General features: G+C 43.8%; 1 protein-coding gene across 5 annotated transcripts in view; it reads right to left on the reverse strand.

The window, feature by feature from the left end:
• The window catches only part of LOC146198300 (zinc transporter ZIP1-like), a 37,559-nt gene that overhangs the window by 5,849 nt on the left and 8,772 nt on the right, over window positions 1–22,938 (reverse strand). The window contains exons 1-3 of one of the 5 annotated variants that reach the window (XM_084593723.1): window positions 21,624–21,804; window positions 15,195–15,704; window positions 13,588–14,381 (exon numbers count right to left, since the gene is read on the reverse strand). In XM_084593723.1, the coding sequence (XP_084449849.1) occupies window positions 13,835–14,381; window positions 15,195–15,559 (912 nt within the window). In that variant the 5' untranslated portion in view covers window positions 15,560–15,704; window positions 21,624–21,804 and the 3' untranslated portion in view covers window positions 13,588–13,834. Of the gene's footprint in view, window positions 1–758; window positions 885–4,031; window positions 4,289–13,587; window positions 14,382–15,194; window positions 15,705–18,704; window positions 18,840–21,623; window positions 21,805–22,938 lie in introns of those variants that run through there. The other 4 variants (XM_084593722.1, XM_084593724.1, XM_084593721.1 and 1 more) reach the window with 4 other exon arrangements.

Raw genomic sequence — 22,938 nt, forward strand, 5'->3', positions numbered from 1 at the left:
ACTGCGTGGCATAGATGAAGCCACTCGCTAGAGACAGAGACCGCAGCCGTGCCGGTTATGCTGCGGAGGCCATCGAACAAAGAGACGCCAGTCTAGCCTATCGCCGATAAGCTTACCAAGCGCGTAATCGAGCCAAAGTAGAAGCGGCAGCAGCGAATACGGCGCTGACCGATGACTAACGCTTTTGACTAGGTTCAAGAATAGTTGAACCTCCACAATTTTTATTGCGATAGCAATACTGAGCCAGGTTTCGAGTCATCGCGTAGTCCCGGTGGAGGCCACGTTTGAGGAGGAGGAGGAGAAGAAGAAGAAGAAGAAGAAGAAGAAGCATGATAGGGGAATAATGTAGCAGGCAAAAGAAGCTTCCGCCGCTGCTATCGCAATTCAACTAGGGTTAACCAGAGTTAAACCACTATTTTTTCTCTTCCCTTTAGTGATAAGTTGCTGGCAGTTACATTCACTTTTTCTCCATTTTCGTGCTCAAATCCTTGCACGCTGCATAATCATTATTTTCTTAGTTTTATAAACGAGAAATATGCATTCGTATTTCGCGCACGCATTTTTTTGCTCAATGCTGTTGCCTTGTTTTCTCTTAGTGACATATGTATTGTTACATGTTGTACATACTTCGTAAAACGCACGTTGTCTAAGTCCTCATACTGAGGGCGGCAGAATAAAATAAATAAACGGATTTTGCAAAAATTTATTCTTCGTATACTTATGACGCTAGTGACTCAACATGGGTTAAAAGCACTTACTTCTGTGAGCCTTGCCGAACGTCTGCCCGGATGTGTAGCCAGTAGACAAAGGGTCCGGCGATTAAGTTGCTTCCCAACAGGAGCAGGGCTCGACAGGTCGAAGTGGTGTCCATGACAGCACCTGAACTGCAACAGACATTCTACGGTTGTTGCATCCGTAGGCCCAGTAATATGCTTATACTGAAAATTCAAGGCAGATGGCAGTTTGAGATTTGTTATTGATTACATTTACATACGGTGCACTTATATCAAGGTTGTGCCATGAATTCACCCAACGACGTTTACAGGTGTACTGCTCCATCCGCACGGATCATGTTCATACTTGCACATCCGTTTTAAGGCTGCTGAAAATTTAGGTGTTGGAGACAGCAGTTTACATAGATGGCAAATACTTTTTTTATCCTATGCACGCCAGCCAGCACAGTCTGCCGCATAACGTCTCTGTTAATGGAAACACCAGGATGTGCTGACCAGCCATTACACATTTATTTTGACTGCAAAAACTCTACAACTCGACAGAGTATTTCGTCCTTTTGACTGCGCCATCTCGCACCATCACGTAGCCCTGCATGCAGAATCGAGAATTGATCCCTGATTAAAAGTGCTGGTGGGTGAGCGCAAATGTTAACGAATAAACAATTGACCATACATCTAGTCTCTGTCGCTGCACACTGGTCAGACTCGCCTGACTGCATCCTTGCATTGTCACTGCTGTGCAAGCAACAGTACATATCAAAGGCAGTCGGCTTATCCAACCAAGCGTTTCCAAGCTTTATCTAAAAACCACCAAGAATAACAGTGTAGAAAACCATCAGTTCCAATCAGCAGTGTCTGATCTGTGCGATAAACTAACCCAAAGCAGATAACTTTAAGACGTTGAAGTCCTGGCAGACTCCTAAAAAGAGAGCGAACATAGTTCATTCGCAGCCTTTTCCAGCCGCTGTGATGGCAACGGGCTTGCCGCACGTCTCGTAGCTGGTCTGGTGCGAGTCAAGCGCTCCATGAATTAAAAGATGGGTAGGGGTAACGTGGTGATGTATGGCTGGTAGGCATTTGTACGGACAGTGAGAAAGGTCGGCATATAAGGCTCCTGACAGTTGTGACATGAAGGTGTATGTGATCCAACCGATGACGGTATACTTATACCCTTTCCGGTGTATAAAGGATAGAAAGTTGAATTTTGCTCAGGAAACGAATAAACGAAGTGGAGAGTTCGGGGTGTGATGCTGGAATAGTCTGTTTATTTTTCTAGACACGGCCGTTGGTGTAGGTTCATTTGCTTATAATATTTATCCTGTCCGGACGCTGCGTATGACGATGAAATCACAAGTTCTCGATGGAAGGTCTCGCAGGGGAACTGATCTTTCAGCTCGATGGGCTCCTGGCATGACCAGGAGCTCATCTAATCCAAATCCGAAGTGTAGGAGACTTCGATACGTGTGTTCATCCGCTCTTCGCGAAGATGAGAGGGATTGTTGCTTGTCTGAATTTATCTAATAGTTGCCTGCAAATGAGTAGACGGTGCGCATGGTTTATGGATCATCTTCACCGTCTTCAGGCGTTGGCGTTGCCAGGTCACCCTAGCCGACCACAAGACATAAGAATCTGGACATCTAGGGCCCGCCCCCAGGCCGTGTTGGCATTTATCGCCGACACAGGTTTCCATCTCTACCTAGGTAACTCTCACCTACCGCTTGAGTGTCTCCCAAACTTTTCGGCAGTGTTCATGGAGTCACAAGAAGGGTGCAAATACTCATTTGTTCATAGTCTACAGTGCTACTTTTCATGTCGTTAGCGTTTTTTTAACCCGGTAGGTATCGCTACGCAAAGTCAATATGGGGACATGCAATTAGCCAGTTCAGCCGTAATGCATTAGATAAGCAAAATAAACTTCAACGCAGCAGAAAATAACCAAGTTGATCAGCTATTGTAGGCACGGGCCTCCAAGTCTTCAGACTTGCGATAAGAGTAGATTACTGCCTTATTCTATGCTGCTTGCCCGGAGTTGTGGCAACACAGGAAAGCAAGACTGTTGCACTTTTGCAGCTTTCACAAACAGCGATAACGTGTTAATGAGAGATAGAGACCATTTAAGTATCTTCAATATATAGGTAGTTTAATTATGGCACCTAAATGCCGAGTGATAGTTGTACCCCAATAACACAGAACGGTCGGAGCTGATAGATCGGATGAAAAAATCTACATTGAAACCAGGTGAGAGAACTGAGGTCATAGTGAACCTTTCATGAATATATTTTATTTGGAAAAAGGTTTATGAAGATCGCTACACAGAAATTTCATTATATGTTTGCCGTGTGATATGCTCCCTTAATGATAACTTTGGAGAATGTAAGGACTATAGTTTGTGACGGATTTCTTATTTTGAATTTGCAGTAGCATGGTTTGTCAGCAGCGTTACAGGTAGTCTCTCTACCGTAGTATTATCCATGTGGGAAGTATGCCATCGCGGCGAAGGCTCCGTGTGCATAAAGACTATGAAGAGAACGATCATCACTTATTTTCCTAATGAACCATGAAACCTGCTTACTTTGTGCTCGTTAGCTGATTTCATCATGATCATCATTTCTCTGTGCCGTCAAGAACCAAAGACTAGAAAATATTATGGCTAGCCATGCTGGTACAGCTAGAAAACAAGTTCATGTCGGTTGCTGAAGATGTAGGAGCCATCCGGGGAGCCCCGATGCGAGGATGCAAGCCTCAAACGACAAACAATTTCAGGAAGTGCATTTAGGTTTGTCGGTTAACCTGCGCTTGCACAGGACTTTGTTTACGGGCAGCTTTGGTGTTCAGCGAACTTGTCAAGTACTATGTCACGGTGCCGAAAGCGGGCAGCGCTGTTGCTCTGCAAGATGGATGCTAAGCACGATGCACATTTTTTTCCCTTTCTCTCTCGCTATAATGCCGTCGTCGGCGTGCTATGTCTCAACCAAAAGTACTCTGCAATCAGGTGGGCAGTAAGGGCATCGGGGTGGGAAGCATCATGCATATCATCCCTTCTTAGTCGAAGGAGAGTCTTGATTTCTTTCTCAGCTTCTTTCGGCATAGGTTCTGCATGTGCGCGTCTCATGTGAAACAACCAGTGTAAGCAGTACGTTCGTTTTTTTTTTCTTTTTTTTTAAACGGCACCCAGTATTCCTTTAAACAAAACAAAGCAACCTTCAGCAGGCATTGAACGCAACGAAAGAGATGCAATGCAGTTATTGCAAGCTGAGTATGTGAAGCACATTTAATCATGAAAGATTTTACACTCACCGTTAACAAATGAGAGGACTGCCCTTCCAGGTACCCAGATTCAAAGAGAGCAAAACAGAGCGCTCGAAGCCGCTATTTTCCCCGTTCACATTCCTTCGGGCATCGTGTGAGGATATAAGCATGCTAGTTGCGAAAAAAGAAGAAAAAAGAAAAGTAACCGTTACGTCGATCGAGACCGCACTGTCTGCTTGGCCGCAAATACTCGGGAGGCATCGTGCAAGCTGTGTTTGCCTTGCCCCGAGTACGTTCATAACATTTATCAGCATAACGGCAGCGCGTTGCGATTCTTGGCACACTGTTTGAATCAGATGAACAAACTGTACTTAAGGCAAGCGCTTGCCCCGATATCAATGATCATCGAAATGTGAAAGGCAAGCAGCTGTTTGACAAGCATGCTCCACAGAATCCTATCTTATCTAATCAAGAAGTCACTGTATTGAACGCCTAGTATGGGAGAGCAGCGAGCGTCAAAATGTAAAGAAACGCGTCTCCCGCAAAAAACATGACATCGCAAGAATTTCAGTTAGTGTTCCGACTAAATTCTGATTAAAAAAACTAAATAAAAGAAAATATGACATATTTTGCCTTCAGATTTTTATTGCTACAGAGTTTGACCGAAATGGTGCCTGCGTATGGCCTTGACCAGACTGTGTAACCAAACACAGTGCGTCGCAAGCGCAGAGAGTGTGCAGAGGAACTGACGTCAAAGTTACCTTTGAAACAAAGGACGAATTGGAAAACTTTCCTGTTGGAGCGATATCTATCTGATAAAGAGCAAGGAGCGTACAATGGGCTAATATAATAGGCTGCGAGATAATGCTGCGCTAAGAGCACCTGTTGACTCCCAAGCGGCACAGGTATGAGTACCTTCGCGTGGCCGGAACAATGCAGGACAGGGAACGGTACCTAGAAATAAGCATACTAGTCTCTTTCTGAGGAGCTGGCAAAGATCGAATTGTCACTCTCTCCTTTCAGCTACTCTTCCTTCTGCTACAGGAAGGACTGATACGAAGAACACACGAAATAAAGGGGTCTCTTATGGTAGCGCTCATTTGCAACTACGGAGAGGAAAATGAACGAAAGAATGAGAAAAATATTGAAAATTTGAGATGATGTCGTGGAGATGCTGGAATCTCAAGGAAGTTGGCAACGACCGGAATGTAAAAAGGGTATGAGATGAGAGAGGACAGTCGAAAAAGAGAAAGAACCTAAGGAAATACGCTAGAGGAACATTCTTCAAGCATACACAAGTTGTCCCTGAGACCTGAATGTGAAGGCACATGCGCCAAAACTCTTGCAAATGCGTATTCACACCATATCACTAAATGAAGAAAGCAGACTACTGCTAAAGGAAGACACAAGTTCTTCGTTAACTGCTAGTTGTGTATTTCATAATGGAACAAGAAGTTATAAGAAGAAATTGATTAAAGCGCGGAACGAAAGGGAACCGTGAACAAAATGGCTGCTGAAAATAGCCATTAGCTGGGACGAAAAAGAAAGGAGTAACATTTGTTAACTGTTACCATTTTGCCGTATAGGATATTCCTGAAGGCGCAATCCACACTCAGCAGACTCTTTGACAGCTAGGAAGCTTTTGAGTGAAAACAGAGTCATGGAAGTATATACGCTCAATTACGCTGCTTCAAAGCGAGAACGAAAAGCAAAGTGATGGCTATCTATTTGGGTAGGAAAACAGCGAAAATCGACGTATAACAATCATCGGCGTTGCTCTCGAAATTTAAAATTGGCTTAGAGAAATGCCAGAGAAAATGAAAAGTCTAGTCGTGGGAAGGTAGCGACACGATGAAACGCTGTACAAACTTTCGCCGTCAGACTCTGCCTCAAGGACGGAACGAATCAGGGTACGCCAGGATGAACGTCACGCGATGAATGATATAGGCGCTCTACGTGGACACTGTACGCATCACAGGTGCCTGCACTTGTAGAAGTCCCTGCTTCCACACAGTGTATTAGCGTTATTCCTGGATTACTGGACAGATGGAACCTCTACCATAGAATGGAATGAACAATAGTGTTTGCAAACAGGTGTCAAATATGTGTTCAGACACGAAGCCGCACATTGTTCTTTGCTAAAACTCACAATTCGGTTCAGGTGTTCTAAGCACGCAGTGGCTATATTCAGATATCATTCCCAGCATATACGCCATTACTATAAGTAGAGTTTTGTTGCAGATAGCAGCTCATTGTTGACTGCGCTTATCGGAAGCTAGAAAAACTCGACACTGAGATAATGACATTTGTTATTTTTGCGACTTCGCTGTTGTGCTATTTTAGTTTTGGACAGACAGTCGTGTCATTATTGCCGCTAGTTCCTAACCGGATGTTCGACTTCGATAACAGGCGAATTAGTGCCTTTGTTCTACGATTTGTCATTTGCTTGGCTGCTTTCGGTGCACGTTTGCAGTTGTGGCCGACCTTCGCATGCTTGCAAGTTTGGTCTGGCTTGGTTTGACGTCCCAAAGCGACTCAGGCTATGAGAGACGCCGTACATTTCGACCGCCTGGGGTGTTTAACGAGAGTGCACTCAACACCCGCGCCTTGATTTTCGCCTTTATCGAAACGCGACCGCTGCGGTGGGCATCGAATACGCGTCCTCAGAGTCGGCACGAGCCGTCGAGCGCCCTAACCAATAGGCACCGCGGCAGGACGCACACTTGTAGGTTGCGAATAATTCACAGAGGGCGCAACTTGTGAGAACGTTATTTAATGTTGGAAGTAGCAACTCACTGTGCTGGTTGCTCATTTCTTTCAGTGTTTATTGATCAAGTATTCGCATATATTATTATCTAGTTCAGGAACGAAAATGCTAGTGCAAAAGGAAGGAAGGCTGGCACCTGACACTTGATGGGAAACAACGCGTGTCAAATAGGAGACTAAAGAAATAAAAGAAGATCGTCACGTAACAACCCAGAAGCAATAATTCATCGTCTCTATTTTTCTTGACGGAAAGCTGATACTGTGCATGTCAAAATTATGAAATATGTTTTTTTTTTTGAGCCTGCAGTGACTTTCTCTTTGAAAGTTCATATCCCGGCTGTCTAATTTCCAGAGCGCAACCAGACAAGTTTAGTGGTTCAAGCTGAGCATTATGACTTCGCGCATCTCAATAAGGAAAGCCAATTTCTTGGAGTTGAGCCGTTGCGGCAAGTCAGCTGTAAGATATAGAGGCTGCAGTTGTCATGTTGGAAAGCGAAGCATTGTAATGGACGAAATCCTAGCTGTGTCAGCTGGACAGAAACCCACACCTTTAATTTGTTCTTTTAATTTCATACGAGAGCATGGTAAAAATTCTTTCTTTTGGCTATAAAAACGACGTTCAGTTCCGCACACAGCTAAAGGCTAATTCTTAGAATTCTATCATACGTTGGTCTAGTGAAATAATACATTTATTTATGCTCAAGAAAACAAACAAACAAACAAACAAACAAACAAACAAACAAATAAACAAACAAACAAACAAACAAACAAACAAACAAACAAACAAACAAACAAACAAAATGTCTTCTCTGATCCGCTCTTCCCAGTAGGTAAAAATTGACTCTTTCAATGATTCCGGCCCACAGCTTTTGTTCTTGGATCTCGCAGTAATTTTGAAACGTGTAAAGACTTCATGAGAGAGAGAGAGAGAGAGAGATGGATTTATTGAAATGAAAGAGAGAAAGGTTAGCCGGAATGATTAAAATCTGGCCTGCTACTCTGCACTAGGGAAGGGGGGAAGAAAGAGGATCATGATGGGTGAATATGTGGGAGAAGGCATATGAAAATATATACAGGCACGGTAACTTCCTTTACAATCGAGAGTCAAGTCCGGCGGCGCACAAAAGGAAGGATTTGTTTAGCTTCAGATTTCTTTCATCACTCGCACCAACAGAATTGCGGTCGCTCTAAATTAAGGCTATACTAAAAGATAGAACGAAGCTGTTTTCGTAAAATAGGCAACTATAAGTGTAAATGCTCGATCAATTCCGTTTCCAAGTAAAAGCTCTGCGCTGCCTCACATTGCTGTTAAAGAACTAAGCCAGAAAGGTAAGCCAGAAAGGTCCGTGCTTTATGTCGGCAAGAAATTTCCTGGCACTTGGACGACCCTTCTCTTTGAGCGTGTAAAATTACAAAATACCGTTTGCGAAAATAATACATCTGACGTCAAACGTCTCCAGACCACGTGATGAACGCAACATTAATGAGCTGGGTAGGCATCTGGAAAATAATTTGATTTTGAATTCCTATGCAAAGCGAAAGGCTATGTGCGTTTATTTCAGGGTGCGTGCGCTGATCACGAACATATTCATACTGTTCTTTTTTTTTTCTTCTTTTATTAGCTTGGTGTGTAGAGTAACTTTCAATTCTACTCTTCCCTATGCTCTCTTCTTGCGCATTGTCTTGTAGTGCTGCTTTCTTACAATTTGCAATTTACAATGTGCGTTACGGTTACGTGTATGGACTGTGAAGAAAGGTTTGTTTCGGAGCTGCATGCGTGCTTTCATCACGCAAAGAACGCGGTAAAAAGACATCCTAAACGTTGGAAGGTAACGAAAACCTGCGGCTCGTTTTGTTTCGATACGTTTCGGTTTCGGCGATTTGCAATCACAGCGATCCTCTTTGTATGCCCACGTCGTTTCGCTTTTTCGCATTGTTTGGTTTTTGTCACCGCGGAGCAGTAAGGGAAGTCCAAGGTTTTCCCCGTACGAAGTTCACGCATCGGCAAGCGCTTCCCCATTGAAAAGTGGTATAAGATTTATACAGGATTCTGGATATCATTATTTGTGCCGAATAAACCTGCATGGAACCAGGTGCAGCTTTCCCATAGGCCCCTCATCGGGCCTGGTTGCGACAGGGGAGAGAAAAAGAGGGCTGAAAAACGAGCCATAAACTTCAAAATGTCACGGGCACTTCCTTTAGGAAAACAAAAAAAAAAAGAGAAAGAAGATCACAACCGAATAGGATTTGAACCTTCGCCTTTTTAGAGAACTTAAATGATCTTCATTATTATTATTATTATTATTATTATTATTATTATTATTATTATTATTATTATTATTATTATTATTATTATTATTATTATTATTATTATTATTATTATTATTATTATTATTATTATTATTATTATTATTATTATTATTATTATTTGTGTAGCGTAACTGCATTTTTTGCAGATATTGTTTTTTCAAGCATTTAAATATTCATTATCGTTGAACGGTTGCCACCGTAGCGTGCTGAAGTTTTGGGCTGGCTGTCACAGGGTGCCACAGATGTCCCATATTTTTAATAAGCATCGGATTTTGCAGAGGTATCTCAGAATATTCTAATTTCTCAATGTTCGCTGTTCTGTCGTCGTCTCGGTACGTACACAATCCTTGCTACGTACACCTATATGCCCCATAAGTTTGTACAATGACCAGTAATTTAGCTTCCCCTGTGCCCTGCCACTGACAATTTTGGATTAAGCCACATAAGGTGTAAACACCTAAGGAAGCGTCGTACGAAGGGCAGCTTGGGTGGTTCATTTAAGAAATGCAAGACTGAATGAAACGGAAGAAATTGAGAAAAACAGCACCTGTGTTTCCCTTCTTTTCTTTCATGTCACAATACACGGGTCACCTCTTTCTAGTGTCAGAGTAATGCAAGCAGTGAATGACTCTGCTACTGAATAAAAACGTCCGTAGCAGTCTTTACTGTCAGTCGTGATAGTCGCTAGGCGATGTCAGCTATGCTTGCTGCCCACACTGCGCCGCTTTGTCCGCGCTTGGAAATTCTTGATATCATGCTAGTCGAGTCGGCTCAACTCTAAAATGCATCGCATGCTTGATAGAGCCGAGGTCGCTGAACTGCAGGCCGGCGTTGTCGCGAAAGCTTCGTTATCGATCTCGGGAACAGGATTTATGGCTGTTGAAAACAAAGCAACAACCCCAGCAAACCTTAGCTTCACTTTCGGCTGCTCACTGCTAGCCGCGTGCCAACAACTATGGGTTCGGCGTTCACGTCATAGTGTGCGTCATTTTACGTCATAGGGGAAAACTATGTTTAAAAGAGCGGCGAAAAAAAAAAAAAAAGAAAGCCTTTTCAACTTTGAATCGAAGTATCGCGGCATTCTTTTGTTGCCGGATAAGCTACAATGAAGTACCCTATTGGTTTTGTTAACATAACAATTATGATGGAGCTACCAGGGTCACTTTAAAGGCCCTGTTTTCCAGAAATTCCGGTTTTAGCGCTGTAAGCGACCAATCGCGGGCCTGTGGCAGGTGGTAGTTGGCTGGTGCCATGGCCGGAAACTGATTGGTCGGTGGGTTGTGTGACGTCACGAGAATGTACAAGATGGCGGGAACTACAAACTCGATCAGCTCCTTTGAGATGGGAGGTTGTGATGGGAACCGAACCTTCAGGGACCCCCTTGTATCTCCAAAAGACACGCCACCGCTATGCTAAGCAGGCATGTTTATATGAGTTGGCTAAAGAAGGGCTTTATCTCTATGGCGGGTGGTCTTTCACACAACCATGTGTTATCTTAATGTTACTGAATGCTAATGAGTATATGTGATATGATAATAGTGGAATAAATGAGAAAATTAGTAGTTAGACTCATAGCAAAGAGAATTAAGCGAACGATTACGCGTATATGGGGAACTGCAGACCTGCATGCTATATTCGCCATTCTTTGTTCTTTTCATTGGTCGCAGAGTTAACTTATTTTAGGTTGTGTGGTTACAATTTGATGATTTTAAGAATATGAATTATACGAATATGAATTATCGTCCCTGTTATTGCTTCCTTATCGGTACCAACCGCAGAGTCCTGTGACGCTGCCGGTCTGGTGCGGCGGCAGCCTGTGCCTGCAAATACCGTGTTCCACTAGGAAAGCGTTCGCCCTTATGAAGGCGCCACATATTTGCTTCTCCCATAAGTCAATAAAATGTATGTATGTATGTATGTATGTATGTATGTATGTATGTATGTATGTATGTATGTATGTATGTATGTATGTATGTATGTATGTATGTATGTATGTATGTATGTATGTATGTATGTATGTATGTATGTATGTATGTATGTATGTATGTATGTATGTATGTATGTATGTATGTATGTATGTATGTATGTATGTATGTATGTATGTATGTATGTATGTATGTATGTATGTATGTATGTATGTATGTATGTATGTATGTATGTATGTATGTATGTATGTATGTATGTATGTATGTATGTATGCATGCATGCATGCATGCATGCATGTATGTATGTATGTATGTATGTATGTATGTATGTATGTATGTATGTATGTATGTATGTATGTATGTATGTATGTATGTATGTATGTATGTATGTATGTATGTATGTATGTATGTATGTATGTATGTATGTATGTATGTATGTATGTATTCTTTCCTTGCACCTCACTTTATATTCCTTTTAGTCCAATCAGAGTCATTCCCGCTCATGCAATCTCTTTCTTGTTTCGCCTTTCACTCCTCCTCCTTCTCTTACTGTTATATCTACTGTCGTCATTCAAAGCAAGAACCAGCGCTTAAGAAATGCACTGTACAATGACAGTGACGGTAATGTAAGGTAAAGGAGAAGACAACTTCGAAGCACGATTTCTAACTTGCTTCCCACTCATGCAGTGCAGTTGCTGTGAAGTGTATTGTTCATATTACCTCCTTCCATGCCTTGCAGCTCGCTGCAACATCAATTGCCTAATAAGCTAGCCATTGTCCAGGGACAGGTCATGATTCTGCGCTCACCGGAAGTAAAAGCATGACTAATGTGCGTGGGAAGCTCCGATCGGCCTCATGCGATAGTGTATCCGATGCGCAATGGGAAATGGATATGTTCGTAATTATGTTGACCGCAAAAATTTTCAACCGCTAGTATGATGTAGGTGCCATTCGTGATATGCAAGCACAGACGGTGACCTAAACCTGCCCTCTCGTCGAAAGCACTTATCGACGGGTAGAATGTCTTATCGACCAGTTGCAACTATTTGCAGATCATTCACCGTTAGACAGTTCGCCGACGCAAATAACCCAGAGAAACTAAATTAGTATAAACCTGAAGTGCCTTGAGGGGAGTCATGTTTGCAAATGTAGCGCTTAGAGTTGCCAGTGTTTCTTTGTTCACTCGAAATTATAGCCGGACCTTGTTAGCAAACCATTTTTGTTTGCGTTGCCAGGAAGCGTGCAGAGTGGGTGAGAGAAATAAGTCAAGTTACCGACATTCTAGTGGAAATCAAGAAGAAGAAATTGGCATGGGCCGGACATGTAGTGCGAAGAGAGGATAACCGATGGTCGCTGAGGGTAACAAACTAGATTCCAAGGGAAGGAAAGCATAGCAGGGGGCGGTCAAAAGTTAGGTGGGCGGATGAGGTTAAGAAGTTCGCAGGGGTCAAGTGGATGCAGCTAGCACAGAACCGGGTTAATTGGAGAAATATGGGAGAGGCCTCCGCCCTGCAGTGGGTATAGTCAGGCTGATGATGATGATGCCAGAATTCTGTTAGTCTCAGCTTTCAATATGACCTCAAGCATATATCACATACTTCGTCGCCATCTGCTTCTTCTCCTTGGGGAATTCATTCCGACCGAAAATGCAGGTGTCGCTGAGAAGAGTCCCCACTGGGTTAAAAAGACGTAACCGGAAAATCTGAACACGCGCAATATTTTTCGAAGGGAAGATGTATATTAAAGCAATGTATTCCGTAGAAGGTAACATTGCACTATAAAACACAATACATTAACAGAACCCCTCTAAAGATGGTTTCGTTTTCTGCAGTTCGTTGTCAAAAACTCACTCTCATTGGTTTCCCATGGCAGCCTTGACTACTGAGTGAAAGCGCGGGGCAAAGCTCAAAAGTAAGATTTTGCTAGGCATCGAAAGATCAGGCCACTTCCATCAATGTATTCATTACGGTATCTTACAATATTGCATAGCTACATATCTCACGGATGGATGGAAGGCATGGATGGAATATAGGAGCGTCTCCTTTGAAACGGGGTGGTAGCAGTTGCTATCATGCTCATTCACCCCCCCCCCCCCCCCCCTCTATATCTTAATTATTGTTTTAGATGGTTAACTATACTATCATTTTATTTATTGAATTTTTCTTTCTATATTACTAACATTACGCCACTTTTCTGCTTTTAAGCCACAGTTAGGTTCAAGAGCGCACCCTATTGATTTTTTATGGCAACTTTCGCTACCTAGTGGGAACACCAGGACAAACTTGAAAAAGAAATATCTTGCTTTAAACTGGAAGGTTAGACCATCGCCAGCAATAAGTGAAAAACAGTATTTTCCACAGCTGCCTCACTATCAAATGTGCGTGTCCAGAAAAGCTGGACTTGAATGCATTTCAGAAAAACCGGATCCACAATTCGATTTGTCAGGACAGCCTGCAAAGCTGTCCTGACATATCGAATCGCGGATTCCAGGCAGTCCGAGTCGAAAAATAGACGATCCTGGAATCAACTCGCTTAGAAGCCACTGTGCAGTGAAATATGTGTAGGAACGTGCACAGTGGACATAAACAAAGCACTAGAACACACACAATGAAAGATGCATGTTTATTTATTGCACGTTATCACCTTAGTAAAAATTAAAAATAAAGAGATGAGCTGCATTTCTCTTGGCACCTTGTGTCAAAATATGTAAAAGTTGCTCGATGACGATCACTATAAATATTACCAGCAGGTACGCGTCAACATCACTTCCAGTCGATGCCATTTGGCATACATGTACAACAACAACAACAACAATAACAAAGGAAAGCAAACGATCAAACGCCCTTCAACTCAATCGTGAGGTAAGACCAGGACTAGTGTCAACATGATGGAGAAGCCGAACAGGACCGCCAGCAGCTGCAGCACCCCACTCAGTTGTCCATTCTTGTCTCTCTGCAGGACCTCGAAGAAGGTCACGTACAGGAGCGTGCCTGTGGCCACACCGTTCAGTCCAGCGACCACGGGTGAGTCCTCGAGCTTGTTCTTGGTGATGGCTCCAATCAGGGCGCCAAGCGGTGACATGATTGAGAATATGGCGATGTAGATGAGGATGTTGCGTCGCTTCATGCGGCACGCGCTCATGTCGAAGCCCACAACGAACGCGATGACGAACTTGTGGATGGAGATGGCGAGAAACATGATCCACGTCGCCTGATTCGTCGACTGTAGCCCCAAAGAGAGACCCTCGAAGATGGAGTGAAAAGAGAGCGCCACCACGATCAGTACGCTGCCGAGAGATACACGCTCCGCAGGCTGATCGCCGACGACGTCGGCTGAAATGCTTTGCTTGGCTTCGGCACTATTGTCTTGCTCCAGTGGAGGCTGCTCGGCATCTTGACTGCCGGTTGAGAAAAGAGAGAGAAATAAAAAAAACGCAGTACATATCAGCTTCTCGATAGCCAACAGCATCAGTTTACTGAGTATTGTGAATGACTTTATTATACCGTAACAATAATGTATTGCAAGAAGCAAATATATTATTAAACAAGCGAGGCTCCTGTACTGTTAGCTTTTTTCCTTCTGTATTCCCATTTCTCACTGAAAGGCAGGAACATGCAGCAGGACCCAGTTTCCTGACATAGCTTCGTGGAATCATGACGGCATCTTAAAGACCTCTTAAAGATTCACGACATGCTTTATCGTCTTGACTAGGGTTCATCGCTATAGATTTTTATATGGCACGTATTTGTGGCATTTGCGCGCCATAAGGATAGTTTGCATTTTTGCGGAGACAAATGCCAGTGCGCAGTGTACATGATGAATTTGGGCTAGCTTGCATTTAGTTGGAATATTACCCAAGTTTCGATGGTATGTAGTTAGTGGAAAGCTACACATAATACTATAATGCACGCAGCTACCATCGTGAACATGAAATAATGCGAGAGCTTAATTATTAAGTGACATTTGCTTGGCATTTACGATAAACGATTAAAAAAAAGAATAAGATTCTTCAGTTTTCAAACTAATTAAATTGATCATAAAAGCTTAAAATGTCGAAATTTTATATTCGCCTATGTTAGCTTTCGCGTTCTGCTCAACCAATACCATTCCATGTATGGATATGTCCTTCACCTGAACTCACTTTGTAATACGAGTGTATATTTAAAGCACATGCAAATTACGTAAAACGACAACAAGGCAAGGGGTTTACCTGCATGTCATCACTGTTGCCGTATGCGAGTGACCATGGTCGGAAGCGTGGTGGCTGTGGCCCAGACAGGCGTGGACAATTTCTTCCAGCGCGTAGACGGCAAGAAAGCCCAAGCAGACGACAGCTTCTGTGACCGGAAACTCCGTTGACAACTTCTCGAAGCCCTCGCGCACTTCCGGTAGGAGATGCAAGAAGCTCGTGGCGAAGAGCACGCCTCCTCCAATGCAGACGAGAAAAGCGAATGCTCTGTTGCCCCACCTTGCAGCGCTGAGTCTCTTGATAAGCCAGATGGGAAGTAGACCCGACACCAGCGTCCCGAACAGAAGCAATAGAGGAGCAACAACTTGAGCCCACTGAAACGCCATTTTTCGCCGATTGTTGTAAGTCCCTGCCGCGTTCGGAGTCGCTGGTGCCGGTGACAAGCCTCTTTGGAGGGTTTCTTCTTCAGGAGGCGTCCAGGCCTAAATGAGACGCGGGATGTCCGTCAGATGCAGTTCCGCTCTGGTTAATCTGCGAAAGAAAGCAGAAGACATGCACGTCAGGAGGCGTATGCAGCAATGTAGGGGCGTGACTTTTCCGTGACAAGCTGCCAGGACTGACCTTGGGCACTGTTCTTCCATAACGCATGAGGAAATATCCCAGAAGGACAGGAGCGAGGAAGAGGCAGGCGGCTTGTAAGTGCCGTCAGGGGTCGGGAGTATACGCACTTTTAAACAACGTTTTGGTTTGCGTGGTATGGCGTATTTAAGAAATATCAACCGACGGAAACATCAATCTTCTCGCGACTCCTGCACAACAGGCTCGCACTGCTGCTGTTCAGCCCTTCAGAGGGAGTGTGTTGCGCTTATCAACGCGACATACCACACCGCCGGCTTCTGGACCGGCGCCTGCTCGTCGAGACTGCACAGCTGCGGTCACTTGAGAGCCGGCGCGCGGTGCGTGACTTTTCGTTCATTTCCCGTGGCCCTGGATCGCGGATTGCCTGGCTGGCGCGGATTTCAAGTCGCCCACGCAACGCCGCCCGCAAGAAGACTCCGGATGTCCCGCGTCGGCAAGGCGAGCAGCAGTATTCCGAACCGCAGATCATCCACGGTGTGTGTGTGTGTGTGACCTGTCTGTGGCCCAGACAGGCGTGGACAATGTGTGTGTGTGTGTGTGTGTGTGTGTGTGTGTGTGTGTGTGTGTGTGTGTGTGTGTGTGTGTGTGTGTGTGTGTGTGTGTGTGTGTGTGTGTGTGTGTGTGTGTGTGTGTGTGTGTGTGTGTGTGTGTGTGTGTGTGTGTGTGTGTGTGTGTGTGTGTGTGTGTGTGTGTGTGTGTGTGTGTGTGTGTGTGTGTGTGTGTGTGTGTGTGTGTGTGTGTGTGTGTGTGTGTGTGTGTGTGTGTGTGTGTGTGTGTGTGTGTGTGTGTGTGTGTGTGTGTGTGTGTGTGTGTGTGTGTGTGTGTGTGTGTGTGTGTGTGTGTGTGTGTGTGTGTGTGTGTGTGTGTGTGTGTGTGTGTGTGTGTGTGTGTGTGTGTGTGTGTGTGTGTGTGTGTGTGTGTGTGTGTGTGTGTGTGTGTGTGTGTGTGTGTGTGTGTGTGTGTGTGTGTGTGTGTGTGTGTGTGTGTGTGTGTGTGTGTGTGTGTGTGTGTGTGTGTGTGTGTGTGTGTGTGTGTGTGTGTGTGTGTGTGTGTGTGTGTGTGTGTGTGTGTGTGTGTGTGTGTGTGTGTGTGTGTGTGTGTGTGTGTGTGTGTGTGTGTGTGTGTGTGTGTGTGTGTGTGTGTGTGTGTGTGTGTGTGTGTGTGTGTGTGTGTGTGTGTGTGTGTGTGTGTGTGTGTGTGTGTGTGTGTGTGTGTGTGTGTGTGTGTGTGTGTGTGTGTGTGTGCTTTGCTCTTCTGTAAAGGAGCAGTGGACGCCAGGAAGCTCATTCCCACGGGACTCGGGCTGTCCGGCATGGGCGCACGTGAAGACGGCTGCGGATTTGAACTCCACGGAATGTGCACGTGTGATGTTGTGCGTACAGCACTACGGGTGTGAGGAGGAACTATGCTGGAGCCTATTGGCCCCGCCCAGACAGTTTACTTCGTCCCTATTGGCTTAGCGATATGGTCTTTGTTTAGCGTGCCTATTTAACGAGATGTCAGGGGTGGCATTGGGGGGAAGAGACCAGTTGCAATAAACATGCTGTAAACTTGGTTCGAATCCGAGTAGTTCTCCAAGGTGCTCAGCAGGTACACCTCAACAGATCGCCGGTCAGCGCAACCAAGCTCGGCGGGTGAGAGGAGAACCCTTTCGAATGCCGGCAGCTGAACAGACCGTCGCCTCCCCGGACGAGCACGGCGGGTGACAGCTTGGACAGCGGCTTCGAAACATAACTGAGTGGAGTAGACATGATAACTTGGGTTAGGCAAAGAGCAGCGCGCACCCGAAACAACTGCCGTTTGACCAGCTAAGGGCAGACATTGTCATTCCCTCAGTATTCCATCAATATTTACAAATCCACATTCATGGGAATAGGTGGGCCATACGAAAGACGGTGGAAATAAATAAAGAAATAATTTAACGAATCAAAGCGGGCAAAAGCAGACTGAACGCGAACGAAACGCAAAATGGCTGTATTCCAAGCGAAACACCAACATGATAGAATATTTAAAAAATAAAGAGAAACCGGCAAAAAGCGGACAGAAGGCATTGAGCAATGGTTGGCGGACAAGCTCGGTCATGTGACGAAGGTACATTACATGCACGGAAATAAGGATTATTACCAAGCAGTGAAACAAAGGTTTTAGATAGTATTCATGCCGTACGGTCGTTATCAAGAACTTCTGGGTAAACAAGTGTGATGGACTTGCTTAATGCATGACTACAATTTGAGGCACACTCCAGACAAAAAAAGCAAAAATAAACGTGACAATTTGTGCATGATCAATCTAGACTAAAAGCTCAAGCTTTCAAATTAAGCAACCGCTTCTCTTTTCTGATACCTGTCATTATATAGCCATGCGTAAATTTAGTGTGTCGCGAGCTTGGAAAATGCGAGGCCGTTATTTTTCAGGTGCACACCGACGGACCCATGCGCTCAAAAACGGGCACGTGCAGCGCAGAAAATTCCGCCTTTAGTAAAAAATATGAAGCATTTTATATTAGCCTACCAGGCGAGATTACCTTTTGCTCTTGCCTAAGAAAAATGTGCGATTAAACAAGTAGAGGGTAGCTAATTGTTTTCTGAAGATCCGGCTTTTCAACATGAACAGAAGCCACGACGTCTGTGCCACTGTTTAGCATTAGGATAAAGTTTTCAAAATCACAGCGATAATAAGTGTAGTGCTGGATGCAAGAGTGATTTCAAATACGATTTTATCAGGAATATAGCGTGCAACAACTAATTCTATGCTTAGGCGGTTCCTTATTTGTAGTTTCGACATCTTTGCACATAATCCTTTTCGAATTTCGTAGCCGTATTTCGTTTCTAGAAACTAAGGGACAATAAATTATATTAGGCCACAAAATGAAGCTATTAAACGGTTAAATACCTTTGCACTGCATGACGAGGCGAACGGGTTGTCCGGTATCCTAGAGTGAAGTGTGGTGGTAAAAACCGCAGAGGTGAACATGCCGGGCATATCGTTCCCTCTCTCCGACAGGTTATCTCGACGAACCAGATGAAATCATTGTGTATAGCGTAGCCTGGGTTTCTCTGATTAGGAGTGTTCTTAGTCATGCTTTACGCACGAAGAAAACACGCCCCTCGTAAGCCCGTTTTTAACACTGGAATGTGCAAAAATGGTTCGCTTATGCGGTTAAACTTCCCAAAGCGACTCAGGCTGAGAGAGGCGAATGTGCAAACATATCTGGTAAATGTTTATTGTAAAATGATTGCTGCAGTTTTCTGCAAAAAAAAAATTATATATATATATATATATATATATATATATATATATATATATATATATATATATATATATATATATATATATATATCTTGAGAAAGGCAGGCCTCCTGCCGAAACGTCGACTACAAATAAACTTGGAAACAGTATGAAGCAATTTTTCACTTGTATGTAACCTCTAGCAACCAAGTACGTCTATTTACTTATGCTATATATATATATATATATATATATATATATATATATATATATATATATGTATGTATGTTAAATCAAATAATTGCCGTGAACTACATGAGCAGCGCTCTTGTACATTTCCTTGTAAGATGTCCGAAAAATTTTAAGCATGCTTAACATCGAATTAAGATAAGTTTGCACTCCCCAAAGATTGTGCGGATAGCATATTTAAAGGTGACAGCAAGAGCAATATTTCGCCCCAGTTGCAAATCCAATGTTGACAAGGGATGCAGGTGACAGCCTCGATTGTCACTTCGCTGAAAGCCTGGAAGCTCCCTTTTCTTTCTCAAGCAAAACTTTTTCAACACATACTAATTTTCGTACAGTTCTCTTTTTAAAGAGGCAGTCAGGACGAGCTGAAGTTGGCCTGTATCTATAGAGCACTGTGTTCTAAAGGTATGCTGCTTTCAGCAAATACGGAGCGCTTATGAGTTAGGAAAGTTCCAACAAATAAAGGTGTAGCCAAGCGAACGGCGGTGACGTCGCATACATTTTTTTTTTTTTTTGCACTGACCCCTGAGGCCGGACTACACTGCTATTCACTTCCAAACGGTGTTCAGGAAGTCGTTTTTGCTCTTGACGTCATGAATTTGAGTCAGGTTAAAAGAAATACATTTTTAAAACTAATTTTTTCCAGATTTTACCGCCGAACAACCATTAACAGATAGGCAGAAATAGCTAGAACATGTAATTTTTTAAGCGGTGAGTAGGCTGGGTGCAGTTGACGTCATCGTCTCTTTAAGAACATAGTGGCTTTAGCCATGCTGTTCATATTGGTATCGAATATTTTGCTTTCTAGCGTTCATATCACATTTTCTGTTTCCAGACTTTATAATAGCGTATCGTAGTCTATTCGCATTTTTCACAGTGCCACCATTTATTCGCGAAGCTTGTGTACTCTATCGGATGCCATCAGCTAAATGTGGCCAAGCTTATTATATAAGTCCAGGAACGTGCTAATTTTGAGGCACCTGCGAGGTACGTGCTATGAGATACTGTTATACACATTCGTCAATGATGGCCCTCCGTTGAGTGGCCAAACAATGCCTTTAAATTTTTTTTTCCTGCGCTAGCAGCATGTAGCTAAAGCTGCCATAGAAAACAAATGGGCGGCGTTTTTGAGAACAATCGTAGGGAAACTTTGGAACATTGTACGATCTTTTTAAAAAAGAATATTTATATAAAAGACCTACGTTTTCGAAGCGTAGCAAAATTTTGCCTCTGAAGTTTTTATCGGGCTTACAATGGGTAATTATGGCTTTCCATAGAAAAGCAGTAGTGTGCGTATTATCAAACAACAGCAAAAACTAGAAGCCTACCGAGGAATGATCTGCATGTATATTGATTGATATTGTGAAGTTATGCAGCTTGTGAAAAAATTACATTCAAAGACGTTTTTTCCCTAGAAAATGACCAAAATGTCTGTGTATCAAAATAGATGGAGTGCCCTAGACCAGTGAAACCAACTGAGGGTTCTGGGAATAGAGCACTGCAGTCTGCAGTATTTTTCTCTCTCTCCAGAGTTTTTAATTAACGAAGAATAATCACATAACCAATGATTTACTCCAACAACAAAGGGGTAATTCAGGCATCGTACCTTGTGCTGAATAAAAAGCTGGCAGGCCGTCAAAGAAAGCCACCAACGGCACCAGCTGCTGGCGCATTTCCCTCTCCCAGTGCACACGCAAAGCTTTATCGGGTATAGTGCTCCGGACATAAGTGGAGTTTGTCTTCGAGACGCGTATTGGGATGCTGAAGTAGTACCGTTACCATGTAGATTGATTTCTTTTTATTTTGCCCGTGTTAAGTCCAATGAAAAAAAAAAAAAAAAAAGGCACTCAACGTAAGGGTCACTCGGTGCAAATATTTCGGTCAGCTGCTTTTCAAGGCGATCTACAACTTCAGCTTTGGCCTTTTATCTATAAACCATAAAATAAGTAGCTATAGTTAGTAAACAACGCAATAAAATTTCTACGGGCGCTTCGTACTTGATATATTGCACACTCAGGATTCCCCCTGAAATCTGTACTGTAGAAAGGCTTCATAGAAAGAAAACGTTTCCTAATACATCCGTTACGCAACTGCCGGCTATCATGGAATTTGACACACTACAGCACCTGAACATCCGATGCGTTTAACGGAGTAAGTACGGAAAAGACGCCCATCTAGAAAGGTTTCTCTTTCCAGCGAAGGAACACAATCTGCCTTAAGCTGTCCACCAAACTTCCAAACTTAATTCTAGAAGCGTATTATAAACTTGAGAAGGTAAAGTGACTATTTGCTTGGGCAAAAAGGCAATGTCGAGAAAACCTGCCCAGTACGCACGTGTCTTGACTGGCCTTGCACCGCTGCTGGAGATGACAATGGCGCCCGTATTCTGTCGATCCATACAACGCTGCAAGTGCAGAATGGCTGTCTATAATTCAATGATGCGCATTCCATTCGAACTGACGCGATGAGATAGGTGTTTCCTGTTTTGTGCGTACCTTCGCCATTCAGGCGGGCCTATGTGTGGAAAAAGCAAGAGGAGCACGGAGAAATAAATGATTAAAGAGCGGACACTCGGCTACACCTGGCTCCCGAGAATGATGTAGACTAAGTGTGGCTTCCAGCGAATAGATGGCGCCACCAGCGCGGTCGGATCGCCTGAGCAGACGAAAGCATTTGCGAAAGGCGTTGTCGTCTGCGCGGACGGCGTCCTTGTTCATGAGCACAGACCGCATATTTTTATGTATCTCTTGGAATTCAAAGCGGAACTACTGCGTTTTGACAACTGTAAGATGAGGAACTTTTTCTTTTTCTTTTTTTTTGATTTGCCGAACTGCGCTACATTTCAAGCAGTTTAGGCCGACTGCGCCGGCCAGTGCCTTCAAACGCGCAGCTCGTGAACAGGTGCAGGCATGCAAGGCTTGTGGCCAGCCTGCTGCTCTGGTCCAGATTGTGACACTCCGGCCGTTTCCAGTAAGAGCAAGGTGAGAAATATGTTCTTACCAGAGTACGTCGTATTTCAAGCAGTTTAGCTCAGCCCGCCGGCGAGCGCATTTGTGACGGGCACACCTACGTGCTCAGCCATGACACGAACCCATACTCGCCGGTCGGTGCGCAATTAGATAAGATCGCAACCACGTCTGACGTTCTTTGCTTGTTTTGCCTAGCCCTTTTTTTGTGGTGTGGCGTTTAGTTTTATGGGTTACGTTTTTTTACGGCCCTTGCCAAAGCGCAACTTCTTTTGAATGCTTTTTTGTTTGGTTAAAGTGGTCAACTTGGGAAGAGTCGGCAAATGAGTTGAAGACGAGCGTTCTCGAGTAGTAACTACGGGACCAAAATATTTAACACAGCTTTAAAACAAAAAAAGGCGGCGCACAAAAAGAAAGGTGTGCGCCGAAAATTCAGTTCATCTACTCCAGTGTAAACGCGCATTGCACACGCGTAGTGACAACACGGGAATGCACTTTTAAATAATGGCCATGATTAAGGAAACGCCTAGATTTTTCTAGAACCAGGAAGTGGTACGTCAATAATTCCGTCTTCTCCACTTTTGAAAAACGTGTATTGCACCCGCGCATTTGTTCTCGGTCCTCTTAATATACACTATGATCTTCTGGCTGATAGTCCGTGCATTGCTACCAGTGTATAAAGT

The sequence above is a fragment of the Amblyomma maculatum genome, chromosome 2, assembly GCF_055883805.1.
Source record: "Amblyomma maculatum isolate TAMU_Amacu chromosome 2, ASM5588380v1, whole genome shotgun sequence".
NCBI classification, from domain to species: domain Eukaryota; kingdom Metazoa; phylum Arthropoda; class Arachnida; order Ixodida; family Ixodidae; genus Amblyomma; species Amblyomma maculatum.